Source organism: Delphinapterus leucas, chromosome 11, assembly GCF_059928025.1.
Source record: "Delphinapterus leucas isolate spDelLeu-1000000601 "Yukka" chromosome 11, BTC_Dleu_Yukka2, whole genome shotgun sequence".
In the NCBI taxonomy this organism is placed as follows: Eukaryota; Metazoa; Chordata; class Mammalia; order Artiodactyla; family Monodontidae; genus Delphinapterus; species Delphinapterus leucas.
In genome coordinates, this window is record NC_143139.1 from 96627051 (window position 1) to 96646893 (window position 19843).

Below are 19843 nucleotides of genomic sequence, written 5' to 3' on the forward strand. Positions count from 1 at the left end.
GGGCACAGCTAGGACAAAGGGAGGAGACAACACGTTCTAGCAAGATGTCAGGATGTAGAGGGTATTCCGGCGCTGAGCAAGGCATGGGTTTAGTGCCTTCTCAGCCCCGACCCTGGAATTCTCTGCTCCCCCAGTGGCCTCTCTGTGCTCTCTGACAGGTACTACCTCCCCTGGGGCACAGACCACACTCCTGGAGGGGACAGGGGCCAGCCTGCAGGGACTCAGGGCTGGGCTCTGATCTCTTCTGTCCCCCAGAGAAGGCTGGAGGTCTCTGCCACCCTAAGGGTCCCACTCACCAGCACACCTTTCCCCATCCATTCTCTTGGGTGAGCCCCACAATGGCCCGGGAAGGGAGGCTGATGGGGGGAAGGCTACAAGCCCATTTCACAGATGAGGTTAAGTGGGGGTAAGTAAATGGAAAAGCTCTTTGCAAACCAAATTGTGCTCGGTAAGTTGAAAAAGCGCTCTGCAAATCACCCACAGGCCAACTGTAAAGTTCTCTGTGTAGAGCACAGTTCTCCCCCAAGTATCCGGCCGCACGCCACAAAGCATTTCGGCAAGGATGGGTGCCCCATGAGGTGTCACGTGTTTGGTCAACTATAAAGCACTACGTACCTCCGCTATAAGCTGACCTGTAAATGAGCAAGTGGTAAACTGTAAAGTCCTTTCCAACCTGCATGGTGCAGTTTTAAAGGCACCAAGTGCAGCCCAGTGCCGGCTCACTGCCATGCACTCTGACACATGCACTGTGGGTCTGCAACGCACTTTGTAAGTGCAGCTGCGTGGAAGTCCTGACAGGCTCTGGAAACGGCAAAGAGCTTTACAAAAGACCACGAGGCACCCGGGCCTTTGCCTTGGGAACCTCGGTGGAGACGGGAGGTGCCCTGTTCCCCCACCCCCGGCTCCTCTTTGCAGGGAGGGCCCCTACTCGCCTCCACACTCGGATACGTTGCGGGCGCCGGCCAGGCCGAGCCCGTCGCTGCTGGGGCACGGCGTGCAGCTGAGCTGGCCGTTCCCGTCCTGGTAGGTCCCCGGCGTGCACGGCACACACCGGCCTGGCTCTCCGCTGAAGTAGGTGCCAGGCCCGCAGGCCACTGCGGAGGCAACGTGGAGAGACTGCTGGGGGCAGAGGTGGGGAGATGCGGCCAGGCGGTCTGGCCGTCTGTCTGCTGGTGCCTCAAGCCCAGGCTCTGTCCTTCCACATAGGGCCCAGCTCTCGCCCCTGTGGCTCCGGGGGCACAGAGGGGCCCAGACCCATCCCAGAGGAGCCAGGCGGTGGTCATCTGTGAGGACCCTGTCCTGGTCTCATGCGCCCTCCTGGCTGCTGCCACTCAGGGTCCCCTGCAGACCCCTCGCCTCAGCCCTCTTGTAAGTGTCTCTGCAGGGACTTTCGTCCCCTCTCTGCTCCACATGCTGCCCTCCAGCCCTGGGCCCTCGGCCTGTGTACCAACGGCCTCCTAGATGCCCCACAGTCAACTTCATCCAAACCACGCTCCCCTGCCGGCTCCCCCTTCCTTCCCCGTGTGGCGGAGCTGGCACCTGAGGACGTGGGGCTCAGGTGCAGAGGGGCTGGGGGAGTGACAGGGGCCTGGGGTCTGGGGATACAGAGGTGCTGGGCTGAGGAGAGCCGGTGTGGTCGGCTGCATTGGCCACGAGGGGCCTGGGGTCTGAGGATAGAGGTGCTGGGCTGAGGAGAGCCGGTGCGGTCGGCTGCATTGGCCACGAGGGGCCTCGGGTCTGAGGACAGAGGTGCTGGGCTGAGGAGAGCCGGTGTGGTCGGCTGCATTGGCCACGAGGGGCCTGGGGTCTGAGGACAGAGGTGCTGGGCTGAGGAGAGCCGGTGTGGTCGCGGCTGCATTGGCCACGAGGGGCCTGGGGTCTGAGGATAGAGGTGCTGGGCTGAGGAGAGCCGGTGCGGTCGCGGCTGCATTGGCCACGAGGGGCCTGGGGGCTGAGGACAGAGGTGCTGGGCTGAGGAGAGCCGGTGTGGTCGCGGCTGCATTGGCCACGAGGGGCCTGGGGTCTGAGGACAGAGGTGCTGGGCTGAGGAGAGCTGGTGTGGTAGGCTGCATTGGCCACGTAAGCAAAACTGATGAGTGAGTAAGGGAACTGACAGAAAATGAGGAGAAAGGGAGCTGAATGCGTCATGGGACAAGATATTTAGAAACATGGAAAAATAACATGAAAAAAAGTTAGAATGAATACTGAGGTACTGAATTGGAGGTACTGGTAGGAACTCATGGTTTTATAACACACACACACACACACACACACACACAGAGCTACAGGAATAGCATAGGTACATAGGTCTCCATGTAATATATGCATACCTATACTTTCTAGTTCTGTCCAATGAGAGGGCAGTGACACTCCAGTAGCAATGAGTACCTCAGCTCTCGCTTTCTACACACTCTCCTCCTCTAAAAGGAACAGGGGTCCTTGGAGTTTTGGCTGATTCCAAGGCAGGGGAAGCACAAGCTGAGTCTGAAACATCTTTAGTGCCGGACACTCAGCAAGTGATGGAGCCATGTCGAAAGGACACAGGGGCCGAGCTGATGGCGCGCCCACTGGCTGAAGCAGGGACGATCTGAGCACCGAACTAAGTCACCTTAGGAGTGGATTACAAGCCAGTGAGGAATCTGTGAGTCCACACTGACATAAATGCATAGATATATAGATACATGCCAACATGTGGGAGAAGGGAAAGCTCTCTCTTGCACTAGAATGCTAATAAATGCAGGAGGGATGATAGAAGTAGAGAACACGGCTTGACAACAATTGTAGAGGTGGCTAATTTGGCGGCTGTCAGCGAGTGGATGGTAGTTTGATGGGGAGCGGGGTGTCGGTGCACACTGCAATACATCCCCATGAAATCCTAATCGATTGCAGAGGGAAAATGGTGAATTAAGGTGGAGGAACAAGTGGTGGACCAGGGCAATACCCTGTGCCTCCTGACGGGGCCGCTGAAGAGCAGACGTGGAGCGTGGTTTTCCTGCCAAGAACGCAGGCCCTGAGTCTGGTCACCAGGAAACACCAGACGCAGCTGAGGGTCACCTTACAGAACTTAGGGCCAGCCGGGGGCAGGACAGGAGAGGCAGGGGAAGAGCCAGGAACTGCTCCAGATGAAGGATTCTGGAGACATGACCACTAGACACAACACGGAGAGGAAAGGGATGCTGTCGGAAGAGTTGGTGGAATTTAGCAGGTGACGTAAAGGCACACAAGCGCGCCACACGCACGGAAAAGCATGACGGCGCAAATGCTGTAAGACATCGCAGTGGGGGGATCTGCATGAAGAAAATACGGAAGTTCTTTGTTCTGTCTGGCAGTGTTTCTGAAAGTTTGAAACGGTTTCAAAATAAGTGGTTGAAAATAAAAGAATGACATCCTCGAGTCCCTCCCCCTCCCCCCTTGCGGGGAAATGGCGCTGTGTCCACTCCACCGCCCCTCCCGCCACTCCTAAATCCCACCTCCTCTCCAGTGGCTCCCAGCCTGTGTCTCCGGCCCAGGCTACACTCTGTGCTCCAGATCTGTGGCTCCAACCTAGTCAGCGCCTTCACCAGGACGACTCAACGAGCGTCTCAGACTAACAAGGACAGCTGGGACCCCCGCCTCCGCCAGCCCCCTCCCCCAAGTTTCTCCCAGATCTGAAAACAATGCCGTCTCTGCCCAAGTGGCCGGAACCCTTGGAGTTGTCCTTGAAGCCTCCTCCCTCGCCTCCCTCCCCAAAGCGTGCTCACAATTTCTCTCTTCCTTGTCCGCCTCTCCTGCTGCCCCTGGTTCCAGGCTCTACCATCTCTGGCTAGGTCTTCGCTCTGCTGCTCCCCACTTGGCCTTCCCACGGCAGAGGGCGAATGAGGCTGCTGCCGGCTCAGCGCGGGCCAGTACTTCCCAGCGCGCCCAGGGCAGCACTGGGGCCAGCAAGCCCTCATCTGGCCTGTGGATACGCTCACCCGGTGGCTGCCTGCCTTCTCTCCCACGTAACCGTCAACCCCACTAGAACCAGGACTCTGTCAAGTTCACCTCTGAGCCACCGGGGGCTGTCTCTAAACCCGCCCCCTCTGGATGGGGGCCGGTCAGGTCCCCAGCCTCGTTCACTGGACCTGGCCGCCCTGCCCACGGCCCCTGCGGTGGCCTGGCCTTCCCTGCGCCTGGCAGCACCACCCCCGCCCCGCCGGGGGGCCCTCAGCCTCCCGGGCATCTTCACTCTGCTCCCCCTCTGCCCTCAGCTCCCACATGCCTCTGCTGGGAAGGCTTCTCGAGCCACACGGACTGGTCCCATGCCCCTCATACCCCTCGGCTGGGGCCTTGCTGTCCCGCCCCTCCTCAGGACTGCGGGCAGGGTCACACGTATACTCGGTCCCGGCGCCAGGGGAACACTCTTTAATGCCAGCCGTCATGTCTAAGTGCTACGGCACTTCTCCCCGGCAGGCCTCCTTGTCTCCCCCTGTCCTGGCCTGACGTGTCTGTCTCCCGTGGGCTCTTTACCTGGGCCCACACGGAAGGAAGGACAGAGAAAGTCTGCAGGGCGACACTGGAGTGGCTGAGGGCAGGGACTCACCGCATTTGCCGTCCTGCAGCACCTGGCCTGTGCCACACGTCCCCTGGCCCTCCAGGGCCTTGGCCGGCCGCTGGGCCACCTCGTACTCAGTGCCTGCGACCTGGACGGAGAAGTGCTGCCGGCTGACGGACTTGCGCAGAGTCTTGACGGCGGCCTGCAGGCTCTGTTCCACTCGCCTCCGCACGCACTCGGCCTCGCAGGTGTCTGCAGGGGCGGGCGAGACCCGAGCTCGCGACCCCCCGCCCCGCCGCTGTGAGCTGTCTCTCCGCCAGGCTGCCCTGCCAGGCGCTGCGCTGGGCCGCGCCTCTGCTCAGAGCCTTCCCGCAGCGGCCCCGGGCCGAGGCGCCCTTGCTGCGAATGTGTGCCAGCAGGAGACTGAGGCTCCAGGAGACCGAGGCTCCAAGAGGTATGAGCCGCTCAAGGGCCCCGCAGCAGATCTGAGTAGAAGCCCGGCCTCTGCCACTGCAACACGTCCCCTGCCCAGGACACAGCTCACCTCAGTTCTCATTTACAGCCCAGAGGGAACTGCTGGTGTGAAACACGAGCCAGCATCCCACAAGGCCCCTGCTGGAACCTGGCAAAGACAGGTCCTTGGCCCAACGGTCCAAGCCTGGGGAGGCTGCAGGCATGGGCCCTTCCAGGCCCTGGTGAGGGCGTGGAGCAGTGGGGAGAGGCCTGTGGCTGTCACTGCGGGCCCCAGCCCCACTCCTCTCGCGGCCCCGGGCCTCCTCTTCCACCCTGGGCTGGGCAGCTGCTCTGAGGGCCCGGCCCTGAGCCCTGCCAGGTGCCCCGCCTGCCTGGCTGGCCTCCACCTCCGGTAGCCGTGGCTTGAGTGGGAGCCTGGCTTCATGCCCAGCAGACTTCCCAGTCCTCTGTCCTCGCTGAGGCCCTCAGCACCTCCTGCGGGGACTCCTCACCCACCTGAGGCCTCTTCCATCTTTGTCTCAACCTCGAACTCTGCAGTGATGTGGGTCACCTCCTTGGATGGGGACTTTCGGCCACGGCGCCTCTTCTTGGAGGAGTCACACTTGAGGGTCACAAAGGTCACGTGGCAGTTTTCTGGACAAGGAAGGGGCCACTGTGGCAAAGGTGGCACGGGGCGGGGAGCACGGTCCTACCTCACCCTGCACACAGACTGCTGGTGGCCAGGGTCCCGCCCTGCCTCAGAGTTCATGTGCAGACGGGGAAACTGAGGCTGGAGAAGGCCAGGTCTCAAGAGGGGCTGGGGGGGCTGAGCCAGGCCCTGCACCCAGCCCTCCCGAGGCCATCACACCGCTGCACGTGAGGCACTTCGTGCATCTTCCTTAGCAAAGCCATGCGGCTCCAGCTCAGGGCCGCTTGGCCCAGGTTAGGCCTGCTGGGTGCCGAGCTTTGTCAGGTTTGAGGAGGAACCCTAAGGTGTTTGGGAATCTTTGTGGAAACAGAGCGGGCATGCTTTCCTCCTGGTCCGTTCCCCCAGGCTCTCCCCCAGGCTGGAACACCCTTCTGGGCCACCCTCGTTCTAGAGAGAGCCGCTGAGTGAGCCCGGGGTTCCTCCCGTTTGGACACGACCACGCTGCGCAGAAAGCCCTTGCTCTGGGGGAGCTCATTTAACCCTGAGTGAGGCGGGCCGATGGACCCCAGGGATGCTTTTCCACTCAAATGCTGGCTTTCTTCCCCACGGACACCACCACTGTCTATGGTCCACCAGGCGCGGCTCCTGGGGCTAAGGGACCACGGTGGTGAGGACGAAGAGAGGCCCCTACCCCTGGAAACCCAGTCCCGCTGGACGCTGGGCTCCCGGCCCCAGGCCTGGGGGCCTCCCCCGCCCCCGTGTGGGTGGTGCCGGGGCGGCCCACTCACCCAGCAGCTGCCTCAGGGCCTCCTTTGCCGGCTCCCGGCTTCGGGGCCGCAGGTGGCACTTGGCATCGCGAATCTTGAACCGGGCCTTCTGCCTGACGAGGGTGGCAGGGGCACCTGGGGAAAGTCCAAATCCCCCCAGGTGGCGGCCTCTCCCTTGGGCAGGGAGGTGGTGGGGCCAGGGGCTGCGGAGGGAGTGCCTGAGTGTGAGGGGGCTGCCAGGGGGACAAACCCACTGGGAGCTGTGGGTGGGGACCTCTGCCGCCTTGTTTCTCTCCCTGAAAAAGGTGCAAGGGTGGACGGTGGGGTCATGCTCGCCCCAGGGGCCATCCAGCCAGCGGTTGGTGGAGGAGGAAGGGCAAGGCTCCTGCCTTCTCCCCCATCACCAGAGCTACTTTATGCGGCTGGTGCTTTCAGGAAAAGGGGCAGCACGGACGAGAGAGGGAAGCAAGGAAGGGAAGGGGATTTGCAATGATACAGATGCCAGAGCCGCTGATTCCTTCCAAGAGCAGAGCAGACCCTTGGACCAAAGAGTCCTATAGTCACAGAAGCTCAGGATTACATCCTGTACGTCTTAAGCATATCATTGAATCCAGCATCTTGAACAGGAGAAGCTGTGAAGCACGACCTCCTGCTGGCAGGGGAGCTGGCTGTGTCCCGAGGTGCATGGGAGTGTGCGTGCCTCCAGTACTCCTGGGGGGCGGTGGGGCGGGTGGGTGGTCTCCCAGGGGAGTGCCGACTCTGGGAGTTTTTAGAACCTTGTGGCCGAAGCAGATGTGACTCCCTTCACTGAAATGGAATCTGAGATCCATAGACCCATAGCACTTTAGGGTCACTAAACCACTCTGGAACCGTGGCCCTGAGCCGGAAGGGCCCTTCCGTGGTCCACTGCCCTTGGGCTGGGACTCAGCTTACAGCCTGCTTGCTTCTGGGTCCTGGCCCTGCTCTTAGCTCCCTGGCACCCTGAGCCATACTGGGCAGGCCCCAGGCCAGGAGGCCTTCCCTGGGCCATGCCCCTCTGTCTCCCCCTGGCCTGGTGCTGGACGGAAAGTCAAGGGGTCCCGCAGGTGCGTGTGGTGTGGACAGGCCAGGGACTACCTGAGCAGCTGGGCCCAGTGCTGGAGCCGGTGCTGTTGCGTTTCTGTAGCATCTTGCCTTGGAGGCCCGGGACACCGCAGCTCAGGCTGTAGCTGTCGTCTGAGTCTGTAGAGAGGCCAGGGCTGAGGTGGGCCTGGGTGCCCCCCCTTCCAGCACCCGTACATCCTGGGGGCCTCGGAGGGGTCACTGAATGCAATGAAGGTCAGGACTGACCCTCACGTCAGTCCGTTTCTGCTACACGACTACAGGCTAAGTGGCTGGGCCGCTGCACTTTTGAGAAGGACACTGCGGCCCCCACAGAACCGGACAGCTGCCCAGGGTCACTCAGTGACCAGGGCTGGGGGTCCTCATTCCTAGGTTGGGCTCCTCTCCTGGAGAACAGCAGGGAGCAGAGGCTGGATCCCAGGGAAGGGAGTCCCGCCCCCCATGCCGTCCCGGGGACAGCCTTGGGTTACCTGGCATGAAGAGTGTGTGGGCCAGGCAAGAGAGGGAGCAGCTTTCCACACCGCCCACCTTGCTGCAGGACAGCTGGGCCTGGGGTGAGGCCTTGGCCCGAGAAAGGCACTTGCCCGTCTCTGAGGAGAAGGAAGACACAAGAGGGGCTTGAGGGGCCAGGGATGGCTTTCTGGAGCCGGCAGGGCCCCTGAGCATGGACCAACAGGAACTCCCACCACACGTCCGTCCCCTGGCCAGACCGTCTTGGTGGGAGGGGGCTGGGAGATGGCAGGGTCCACATCCGTTTGGACGTAGGGGTACACTGGGCCCAGGGAGCGGTTTGCTCCCTTCTCCCTCCAACACCAGTCCAGGCTCTCTGTGAGAAGGTCCACTCCCTGTGCCCCGATCCAAGGGCAGGGCTGGATCCTCCAGAGCAGGTGTCCCTGCCCATCGGGGGAAAGGAACAGCTGAAAATGGCCATGGGCTTCTTGGCAGTGACCAAGCACGGGAGGGTCACTGGGAAGCCCTGTCTGGGGCAGCCCCCAGACACATCCATTAGGTGTTTGACGATGTCCAGAACTGAGCTCTTCAGAGTTTCTCATGTGGAGTCGCCCCAGGGAACAGGCTGAAACAGGGGACTTACAGCTGGAATAAGCAATTGCAGTAGGGGAACTGCCAGCCTGGATGATCTTAAACACGTGGCTGAACATTTTCAAGGAAGCGTCTTAAAAGGACACAATCTAGAAATGAAAACAAACTCATGGCCCTCCAGATGAAACATCTGGCCCCCAAACAAACTCAAGACCAAAAGGCCTTTGTTCCCAAAGGATCAAGAAACTATGAACAAAAACACCTGCAGATAATACAAACCAAAAGGGCCGCTGAAGAACCCGTGTTCTCACTGGTTAAGAAACAGAAGGACAACCATCCACAACCTTCCAAGGGAGACGTTAGCCCTCAGCAGTTCCCTGTACTTCCTCTGACTTCCTAGAGGGGATTGTCAGCAACTACAGATGGAAAGCACAGCTTTCTTGTGCGCGCCCGGCCCTGCACGTGCCCGCACGTCCTTGTGGGGACGTGGGGTATGCAGAGCACTGATGCGTCTTTCCCGGAGCCATTTCTCAGGGTTTTGTTGACAGCGAGCACCTTCTAGGGATGAGGTAACATCTCCCTCCAGACAAGAGCAGCCTGGCTTCCGTTCACTACAAAAGCGAGGGGTCAGTTTCCCAAGCTGGGCGTCCTTCAGCCGGGATGCAAATTTCCTGTCTGCACATCCTCCTGGGTGGACGGGACCTGGGGGGCTGCTGGCTGTGTTGTGAGTTATGAGGCTCTTGGACTCTGACCCGGGGGTCCCACGAGTCCTGCTGGCGCCCACGGAACAGGGGCAAGCTAGCTTACTCAGCTCGCATGCGGATGAGATCTGACTCTCCGCTGTGTAAACCATCCATCTCACCACCTTAGGACATCGAAGCCCTCAGAGAAAAGTGTAAAGTCGCCTAAAAAGCAAGAGGGAAGGCAAATCGACTGGCAGTAAGGAAAAAAAGGGGAAGAAAGTACATTTGCCTTATTGTAAGTATATCTGGTTGTGAGAGAATATGCAAGAAGATGAGAAGAAGCATATTTGAAAAGGGTCAGGGATTTGTAAAAGGCTTGAGGGGACATGAACTTGATTTGCTTTGGTTTATTAAAACCACTCAAGTAAAAACCATAATTCAAAAGGAGTCATGTACCACAATGTTCATTGCAGCTCTATTTACAACAGCCAGGACACGGAAGCAACCTAAGCATCCATCGACAGATGAATAGATAAAGAAGATGTGGCACATATATACAATGGAATATTACTCAGCCATAAAAGGAAACGAAACTGAGTTATTTGTAGTGAGGTGGATGGACCTAGAGTCTGTCATCCAGAGTGAAGTAAGTCAGAAAGAGAAAAACAAATACCATATGCTAACACATATATACGGAATCTAAAAAAAAAAAAAATCGTCATGATGAACCTAGGGGCAGGACGGGAATAAAGACGCAGACTTACTAGAGAATGGACTTGAGGACATGGGGAGGGGGAAGGGTAAGCTGGGACAAAGTGAGAGAGTGGCATGGACACATATCCACTACCAAATGTAAAATAGATAGCTAGTGGGAAGCGGCCGCATAGCACAGGGAGATCAGCTCGGTGCTTTGTGACCACCTAGAGGGGTAGGATAGGGAGGGTGGGAGGGAGGGGATATGCGGATATATGTATATGTATAGCTGATTCACTTTGTTATAAAGCAGAAACTAACACACCATTGTAAACTAATTATACTACAATAAAGATGTTCAAAAAAAAAGAAAGAAAAAAACCCCACTCAGGTAGTGGGACTTTCTAACAACCCTCAGTTCTTTCCCGAGTTCCAGGCTGTAACTGCTCCTTTGGGATCATTGTCAGAAAACAAGCCTCCCTTCTCTAGGTCAAAGGCACTGCACGTATTGTGGGGAGGGATCTCCTCTGCAAACGGAAGTGCCAGCTAAAATATACCTACGGGGTTATTGTTAGAAGTCTCAGAAAATTCTCCTACACATGATTCAGATTACAGCCGATGGGAACCTTAATATACCTCTATTATGTATGATCAAAAAACTGAATCCCTGGGGCAAAGTTTCCACGACATCAGCAGAACGATTGGAGGAGAGCTCAGGAAGAGTCCAGACTGAATCTTCCCTGATTGCCAGAAATCATTTTTTTTTTTGGTATCAACATGCAAAGGTTAGGCCAGGCTCTCAGGGGACAAACTCAACAACTCGGGGAGCATCCGTGACCAAGCCTTGTCCTTCCTGCCTCAGAGCAATCACAGCCTTGGATAAAGTAGTTGAAACGTCTTCAGATCTTGTACCAGAACCACGTTTCAATCTGAGGGTACCACATGCAGTATGATCCCTCTTGTGACCTGAAAACACCCAGTACTTTTTCTGCTTGTCAGTGAACTAATCATGGTGTCTGGCTCCTTTCTCTTTCTCATACTACCGTTGAGCAACCCTCCTACCCCTTCCTCTTGTTTTTTTTGGCCGCACCACGTGGCTTTTGGGGTCTTAGTTCGCGGACCAGCGATTGAACCCGGGCCACAGTCATGAAAGTGTCGAGTCCTAACCATTGGACCGCCAGGGAATTCCCTCTCCTACCCCTTCCTGAAGGAGAGACTCACCTCTGTGTGTCTGTACTTCAGAAGTGTTCATATCCAGAACAGATCTTTTGGATGCTCTACACCAAATCCCAACTTAATATTGTTTTGTTGATGGGACTTATCTTAAAAAATGAAGAGATCCTAAAATCCATATGGAAATTCAAGAGAAGTTCGAGAATAGCTAGATCAGTCTTGAAATATGAAAAACAAAGTAGGAGGACTCACATTTTATGATTTAAAAACACTATAAAGCTACAGTGGTGTATAGGTATGAGGACAAACAAATAGATCAACGGGACAGAACTGAGAGTCCAGAGACAAATCCATACATTTACGGCCAACTGATTTCAAGAGGACGTGAAGATAATTCTACGGGGAAAAAGAACGGATTTTCTTCAACAAATGATGCTGTGACACTTGAAGAACCACATGCAAAAGAATGAAGTTGGACCCCTGTCTCACACATATAAAATTAATTCAAAATGGATCAAAGACCTAAATGTAAGAGCTAAAAATATAAAGCTCTTAGAAGAAAACAGGTGTTATCTTTGGGAACTTAGATTAGGCAATGAACAGTTTCTTAGAAGTGACATAAAAAACACAGGCAACCAAAGGAAAAAAGAGATAAACTGAACTTTACGAAAATTAAAAACTTTCGTGATTCAAAAGACACCATCAAGAAAGTGAAAAGACAACTCACAGAATGAGAAAACAATCTTTGCAAATCTTATATCTAATAAGGGACTTGTATCTAAAACATATAAAGAATTCTTACACCTGAATAATAAAGACAAAGAACCCAATCAAAAAATGGGCAAAGGATCTGAATAGACATTTCTCCAAAGAAGATATACAAATGGACAATAAATACATGAAAAGATACTCGACATTATTAGCCATCAGGGAATTACAAATACAAACCACAATGAGATACCATTTTACACCCAGTAAGGTGACTGTAAGCAAAAAGTCAGCTAATAACAAGTGCTGGTGATGATGTGGAGAAGCTGGAGCCCTCACACACTCTGCTGGAGGGAATGGAAAATCCTGCAGCCACTTTGGAAAACAGTCTGGCAGTTCCTCGAAATTTAAACACAGGGTTACCATATGACCCAGCGATTCCACCCCTAGGTATATACCCAAGAAAATTGTAAACATACGTTCATACAGAAATTTGCTCATGAATATTCATAACAGCATTATTCATAATAGCCAAAAACTGGCAACTACCCAAATGTCCATCGATTGATGAGTGGATAAACAAAATGCAGTATAACCATACAGTGGAACGTAACTCAGCAATAAAGAGGAATGAAGCACTGACACATGCTACAACGTGGGTGAACCTTGAAAACATTACGCTAAATGAAATGTCAGTCACAGAAGGCCACACATTGCATTCCACGTACATGAAATGTCCGGAGTAGGCGAATTCATAAAAGGCAAAAGTCGATGATAGCTGCCTAGGACTGGGGGTCTTGAGGGAAAATGGGGAGTGCCTGCAAGGGGTTTCTTTGGGGAGTAATGAAAATGCTCTAAAGTGGATTGTGATTGCATAACTCTGTGATTCTACTAAAACACACTGAATTGTACACTAAATGGGTGAATTTTGTGGCACGTGATTATATCTCAAAAAAGCTGTTAGTAAGAGCAAAAAACAAAAAGAAGAGAGACAGGAGGCTTCCCTGGTGGCGCAGGGGTTTAGAATCCGCCTGCCAACGCAGGGGACACGGGTTCCAGCCCTGGTCCGGGAAGATCCCACATGCCGCGGAGCAACTAAGCCCGTGCGCCGCAACTACTGAGCCTGCGCTCTAGAGCCTGCGAGCCACAACTACTGAAGCCGGTGTGCCTAGAGCCCGTGCTCCGCACCGCAACAAAGAGTGGCCCCTGCTCGCCGCAACTAGAGAGAAACCACACACAGCAACGAAGACCCAATGCAGCCAAAAAAAAAAAAATAGTACTTTAAAAAAAAAAAAAAAAAAGGAAGAGAGATAGTACCAGGCTGGACAGGCAATAATCTTCCAGGCCGGAATCAAGCCCGGAGGGGCTGCAGTTGGCTCTAGGGCCGCACCCGTGGCTCTCTCTAGCATGTTAAATTGCTAAACATAAAAGGTAAATATGCACATGAGCGGAAGCAGTCAACCTTAGAACGCTTTGAAAACAGAGAGGTTTCCTGCCCATAACGGGAGCACAGAGGCCCACAGCAGAAGAGGTGCAAGTCAGTGGCAATGTTTCCGGATCATCATGTGAAACAGGCTGTTCTGGCCGAAGTCCTGGGGCAAGGACAGAGGGGCCCAAGGGTTCCATCACACACACACACTGTTTGGCTTCCTACTCTGTAAAGAAGCGGGGGGAGCAAGTTGTAAGAGGCATGAGGACGATGCCTGGTGAAGCCAGAGAGGCCTCCTGGGACCACCAGACCACCTCACTCAGACATTTGCTAACATCTTTCCTAAGACAACCCATCCTTGCAGGGACAAACTGGTGGTGACATTAGACAACGTTGGTGAGAAGCTTTTCCAGGGTGGCAGAGGAAATGGCCAGTTCGTGGTGTGGCTGTGACCTTCAGAATCCTGGGTAAAGCGTAAAGATGGGACATGCACTGGAACCAAGCCCTAAGGGACACTTTGAGCGCGTCCAGATGGATTTCATGGGTTATAATTACGCTCTAGTAATAGTATGTTTACTTTCTGGATGAACTGAAGCAGTCTCTTGTTGAAAAAAATAACAGCACTCATAGGAGCTAAAATATTATTAGATTTTGTGCTCCTTATTTGGGATATTCCAACTTATTTACTTAGTAACATACAGACACATTTTACTGGGAGAGTTATTCATGAATTACTCAGAAATATCACAGTCTTTATTACCCCTAATTTTTCTTAAGAAACAAAAATGAATTTTTCAGAACTTACTGTAAAGTCACCACTTACAGATTTTTTTTTATAAATTTATTTACTTTATTTATTTATTTTAGGCTGTGTTGGGTCCTCATTGCTGTGCACGGGCTTTCTCTAGTTGTGGCGTGGGGGGGGCTACTGTTCGTTACGGTGCGCGGGCTTCTCATTGCAGTGGCTTCTCTTGTTGCGGAGCATGGGCTCTAGGCACGCGGGCTTCAGTAGTTGTGGCATGTGGGCTCAGTAGTTGTGGCTCACGGGCTTAGTTACTCCATGGCATGTGGGATCTTCCCGGACCAGGGCTCGAACCCGTGTCCCCTGCATTGGCAGGAGGATTCTTAATCACTGATCCACCAGGGAAGCCCTAGAGGTCTTAAACTGAGGTTTTTCAGAGAACCCCCAAAAGCAGACAGTTCACAGAAATTGACTGTTACCCGAGATTCTCAGAACCGGCTGACGGCTACACAGAATAGAGAGCTTGTGCCTAAGACCACTGGAATAAATTCTCCTAGATGTCTGTAACCACTGATTTCCACACGCTCTTTTGCAAACCTTTGCTCTTCATTCTTCGGATCACATTTTCCCACCTTATGCATTTAAGGTTGTACACTTCTGCTTTACCCTATCATGTTTCCCTTACAAATAACTCACCTAGATCTAGGCCTTACTAGTGATAGCCACCATCCTGATTCTTTTTTTTTTTTTAAATAAATTTATTTATTTACTTTTTGGCTGCGTTGGGTCTTTGTTGCTGCACGCAGGCTTTCTCTAGTTGCGGCGAGTGGGGGCTACTCTTTGTTGCGGTGCACGGGCTTCTCATTGCGGTGGCTTCTCTTGTTGCAGAGCATGGGCTCTAGGCGCGTGGGCTTCAATACTTGTGGCACTCAGGCTTCAGTAGTTGTGGCATGCGGGCTCAGTAGTTGTGGCTCGCTGGCTCTAGAGCACAGGTTCAGTAGTTGTGGCACACCGGTTTAGTTGCCCCGGCATGTGGGATCTTCCCGGACCAGGGCTCGAACCCATGTCCCCTTCATTAGCAGGTGGATTCTTAACCACTGAGCCACCAGGGAAGCCCCTACCATCCTGACTCTTTAAATCGGTTCTCCCAAGCTATCGCTAGGGAAGCCAACATTTTAAAATGTTATAAAGTATGTTACACGGACATAATCATGATCCTCTTTGTAGGCGGTACATAAAAAAGGAAAATGCCCTCCCATCAGGAGAGACCAGTTCAGCTGCCTTGCAATGTATCTGACTGTTCGTCACAACACCACCCACAGACAATACATCTACAGCTCCACTGAGGTTGACCCCGTGTCTCACATGGACATCTGATTCATGGGTGCCACCCCAGGACCTCAGCTAACTGCCCTGTGGGCCTCTGAGACTGTAACAAGTGAACGACTCCCCAGGACCCTCAGTGAACGATGCCTCCTTGCAAAGCATCTAACGGTAGAACACCTTCTGAGGGACATAATAATACCTGGTGAAGCAGACGGTGGAGGCTCTTGGCCCCAACCAGAGGGACTGGACAGCTTTAGTGGTCATCAAAAATGTGTCCCTCACTTAGGGTGATACAGCGAATAATACAGCCTAGGGCGTGGCGCGGGGGGCAGGACAAAACACTCTGACTGCCTAGTGCAAGTAGTTATAGATAATAGCACGACCTTGGATCTTCTGGGCAACCAGGGGAGTTTGTGGCCCTGCTGACGCTTCATTCTGAACCTGGATTTACAGTACAGGTGAGGTGGAACAGTCTACTCCAAGGCTACATGAGAGAGCAACCTGCATACTGTGGACTTAGGGAGCAGGTGGGACCGGTTCTCCTGGTCAGCCCTGGGAACCCTTAAATCATGGTTCTCGAGGGCCTTGCTTCCAGCACCTTCTGGTAATACCCGCAGTCACACTTGTCTGTCTCATCCTTCCACATCTACCATGGTTCTCGAGGGCCTTGCTTCCATCACCTTCTGGTAATACCCGCAGTCACACTTGTCTGTCTCATCCTTCCACATCTACCGTCTAGAATAACAACTGCTTTCGCGTGTAGTCCCAGCAAATGGCTCAGAGACAAAAACGGGATGAAACCTCCCCGACTGACTGTGACCTGACAATCTGGTCTCCACCGATGACCCTTCACAGAGGCTGGTTTGGTGGCAGTGGTGAAGATCTGGACAGGCCCTGGTGGCCTCTCCTGCAGCTCTGACTGAGGAGGGACGACCAAAAAGGGGACTGAGAATTAACAAACAAACAAAGAAACATGTCCTCATATCCCTAGAGAAAGCCTGTACCCGATAGCTCTGGCCAGCAGTAAATACCAGACCTCATGTGACCCTAACAATCAGTGGACACACCTCGGAAAGCTAACTGAAGGGTGTGGGCGTGGAAAGCAGCCAGCTCTGGGCCAGTTCACTCAGCGATCAGGCTTCTGAGGCTGGTGTGAGCCCAGTCTCCCACAGCGCCCCGCAAAGACATGCTGCTGGGACTGATATCACCCGCCTTTAACCGGCACAACTCCGCACGAGCTCTCCCCCCAAACTCTAGGCAAAGCCAGCGGTTTGCTTTGCTCAACCAGACTGCCGGAGCAGCATAGCAATTCTTACTTAAGTAAGCAATAAATTCAGCTGTCTGACCTCGGGTTACTAAGTGATGGTATCCATTCTCTGATACTTTCATTCATTCATTCAACAAATCCTTCACTGAGTGTCTATGGTTGCCGGGCCTGTTCTAGGTGCCGGGGATACAGCAGTGTTTATGGAACCAGTGAATGTGGACTGTCCAGCACTCAGCCGAGAGGTGCCCCAAGGCCCCAGAGCTCAGCAGCAGAGGGCGCATGAGCCCTGAGCTCTCTAGGAGGCCCGCCCCTTGCCAGGCCAGTGGCGGGTGTACAAAGACCCAGGCGCTCCCCAGTCCAGGCTCTGCTGCTGCTGCACCCCGTGTAGCCACCCCTCCCCTCCCACCAGCTTCCTTGGCAGGACAAGGGGAGCTGGGGCTGCTGAGGCCTCCGCGCTCTGCTGCTTCTAAGTGTCAGCTCCTCCTGAGTCCACAGCTCTGGCCGCACACGCTGACCCCCAGGTCTCCACCTCCGTGTTCCCCGTGCCCCCGCCCCAAGCCGTTTCTGCGCCTCCAAGCGTGCTCTCCCCGCTGCATCCCCTCTTCTTCTGTCAGCCCTCATTCCCATCAGCCGTATCCCACCAGCAGAGAGCACCTGCCCAAGAGCCCCAGCCATCCAGGCACCAGCGGAGGAGCTGGCACCCAGGCCCTTCTCAGGGGTGCTCGCGATGTCTCGCCCCAGGGCACTCACCCACGCAGTCCTTCTGGTTCCAGTGGAGGCGCCTCCCTGGGGGGCAGACGCATTCGTAGCTGCCCTTGGTGTTGACGCAGCCCTGGTCGCAGCTCCCGTTGTTCATGCTGCACTCGTCCACATCTGGAAGCACAGGTAGGCGTAAGGGCAGGAGGGGGGGCTGGACGGTCCAGCCGAGGCCACACCCTTGGGGCTGGCAGGGCAGGACCCACCCAGGACAGGAGGGCCGAGAATCCCCTGACCCTGACCCCAGCCTGATATTGTCACTGGATGCAGACATGTGGTTGCACACGACACACACACAAGCTTGCACACACACAGGGTTCCCGCAGACACCAACACACATCCCCCCCCTCCAGGAACCTCAGTGGTTTGCTGAACTTGGGCAGCTGAGCCCAGACTTGGGGGAGGGCAGAGAAATGGCACAAAATAAAGTTGCAGTCAGGTCTTGTGGGGCCGGAATGACCAGCACCGGCCCCGGGGTCCTGAGGCCGTATCTCACTGTGGGACTTCGGATGTGCCCTTCCCAGCCAGTTTCCCTCCTGCACAACAGGCACCTGGGTGCAGGAAGTCTCCCCTGAGGCCCCGCCTTCTTTTGGGCCAAAGACCTGTGTACAGAAGCTGGTGCCCAGGTTTTTGGGAGTCCCTCCAGAAGAATCTGCAGCTCACCCCACGAGCCACGCTCCTAGCACCAGCTGTGCCTGAGCCCACCTAAACTTCACAGCTGCCCAGCAGAGAAATTGTGGCTACCACCAGGTCAAAGGAAAGGGAGAGACACCAGGGACCTCAGGGCCATTCTTGACACCCCCGCCAGCTTCACCCCCCAAGCCTGTACATCCCCATGTCCCATCATCCGTGGCACCTAAAGGCATCTAGAACCTTCCCTCTCTCCCCATCCCTCCCCACCCTGACCAGGCTCCAGTAGCTCTCACTCCCATGCCTGGAGCCGTGTCCCCACTGGTGCCCTGGGTTCCACCCTCCTAAAAACGTGGCAGCTGGAGGGATCTCGTTACGTGAACTTGAGCCCGTCACATCCCTGCATAAACCCTCCAATGGCTTCTCATTGCACTGGGAATAAAGCCACAAGTCCCCTGGGGCTCACAAAGCCCTGTGTCCCCTCTGTCTGCACCTCCCACCGTGTGCCCCTTCCCTCATGGGACTCTAGCCCCACTGGCTGCCTCTCAGTCCCTCTGTGCTCCCTCTGCCTCAGTGCTTTTGCACACGCTGACCCCTCTGGCATGCTTCCCCCACCGTGACCCAAACACTCCTCTTTTAGGATCCCCCCATTGTCCCCACCCTCTGCCCTTCTCTGTTGTTACCCCCTCCACTGGAATGAACTGTTGGTGGGATCCTCTGTGCAGCCATCCTCCCTTCCGGACTGGGGTTCCCCAGAAACTGCTGTTTCCAGGCCCGTGTCCACAGCCTGGCTGAGGCCTGGCACCCAGTGGATGCTTGCTGCCCATCCCCCCACCCTCCTGCCTTACCCTTGGCTGAGCCCCTCTGCCCACCAGTCCCTCCCAGGCCCATCAGAGTCAAGGTCAAGGTCGGGGTGTGGGGTGCAGTGCAGGTGGCCGTGCGGCCGGGCGCGTGCCTCTGGGGGGAGGTGGCCCTGGCGGGCGAGCTGCAGACCTCCGCAGTGGGTTGTCCCATAGAGCGTGTAGCCGCGGCGGCACAGGCACTGGAAACTGCCCGGGGAGTTGACGCAGATGTGGTCACAGGTCCGCTCGAAGGAGCACTCGTCGATGTCTGTGTGGTCACAGGGAGACAAAATTTGGGAGGAGGTTCAGGGTGTGGTGGATGGCACGGCCTGCCCCTCGCTCAGTCACTCAACAGACCTCTGTGCCCGACAGCCCTGGGGCCCCAGGCTCAGCGCACAGCCGACGCACAGCAAACGTCAGACTTCGTGTCGCTGCCCAATTTTCCATTCCGTCTCCGTTAGCCTCATGTGTCTGGGTGAGAAGCTGTCTCACATCTTTTCTGGAGGTGGGCAGGGTAGAAATATTTTGAGTAGAAGGGATTATTACGAATCCCTGCCATTTTGATATCTCCCATTCCAGTGTGATTAGGGTAGGTATTTAATCCACACCTGCAGGAAACTAACGGGCTTGCCTGAGGAAGGGGCTGAACTGGGACATGAAAACAGACCACTTGAATGCCGACCAAAGTGTGTTCCCCCATCACCCCAAGATGTCTCTGGAGAAAATGGGGAAAACAGCACAGACAGAAAGGGGGATGGGGGTAGGGATGATGCTACCCATGAGGAATAACAAAGTAGCCTTGATAGTATGTGACATTTGATTCTGACCACCCTGGCGGCCAGGGTAAAAAGGGAACGAGGGAGGGCCACAGAGTGCTTGTTGCTGGAAAGGAGGAAATGAACTACGTGTTTGCAGGAGACAAATTTATCCTGGCCGTGAGTTCTGAGCAGGGTGGCCCCCATGGGACAGTTGATGGGGGTCCCGAGGGCAAGGCAGACACTGACCTGCCTCTCCATGGGCACTGCAGCTGGAATTTATTCTTTGAATACATTTGCTCACATGACTACAGA

At 55.1% G+C, this 19843-nt stretch overlaps 1 protein-coding gene across 1 annotated transcript in view; it reads right to left on the reverse strand.

Moving 5' to 3' along the window:
- Window positions 1–19843, reverse strand: part of SCUBE1 (signal peptide, CUB domain and EGF like domain containing 1) — a 195611-nt gene that overhangs the window by 9428 nt on the left and 166340 nt on the right. The window contains exons 18-25 of the mRNA XM_089921601.1: window positions 18925–19041; window positions 17296–17418; window positions 7954–8073; window positions 7489–7603; window positions 6404–6585; window positions 5483–5620; window positions 4562–4765; window positions 933–1094 (exon numbers count right to left, since the gene is read on the reverse strand). Of these exons, the coding sequence (XP_089777727.1) occupies window positions 933–1094; window positions 4562–4765; window positions 5483–5620; window positions 6404–6585; window positions 7489–7603; window positions 7954–8073; window positions 17296–17418; window positions 18925–19041 (1161 nt within the window). The remainder of the gene's footprint in view (window positions 1–932; window positions 1095–4561; window positions 4766–5482; window positions 5621–6403; window positions 6586–7488; window positions 7604–7953; window positions 8074–17295; window positions 17419–18924; window positions 19042–19843) is intronic.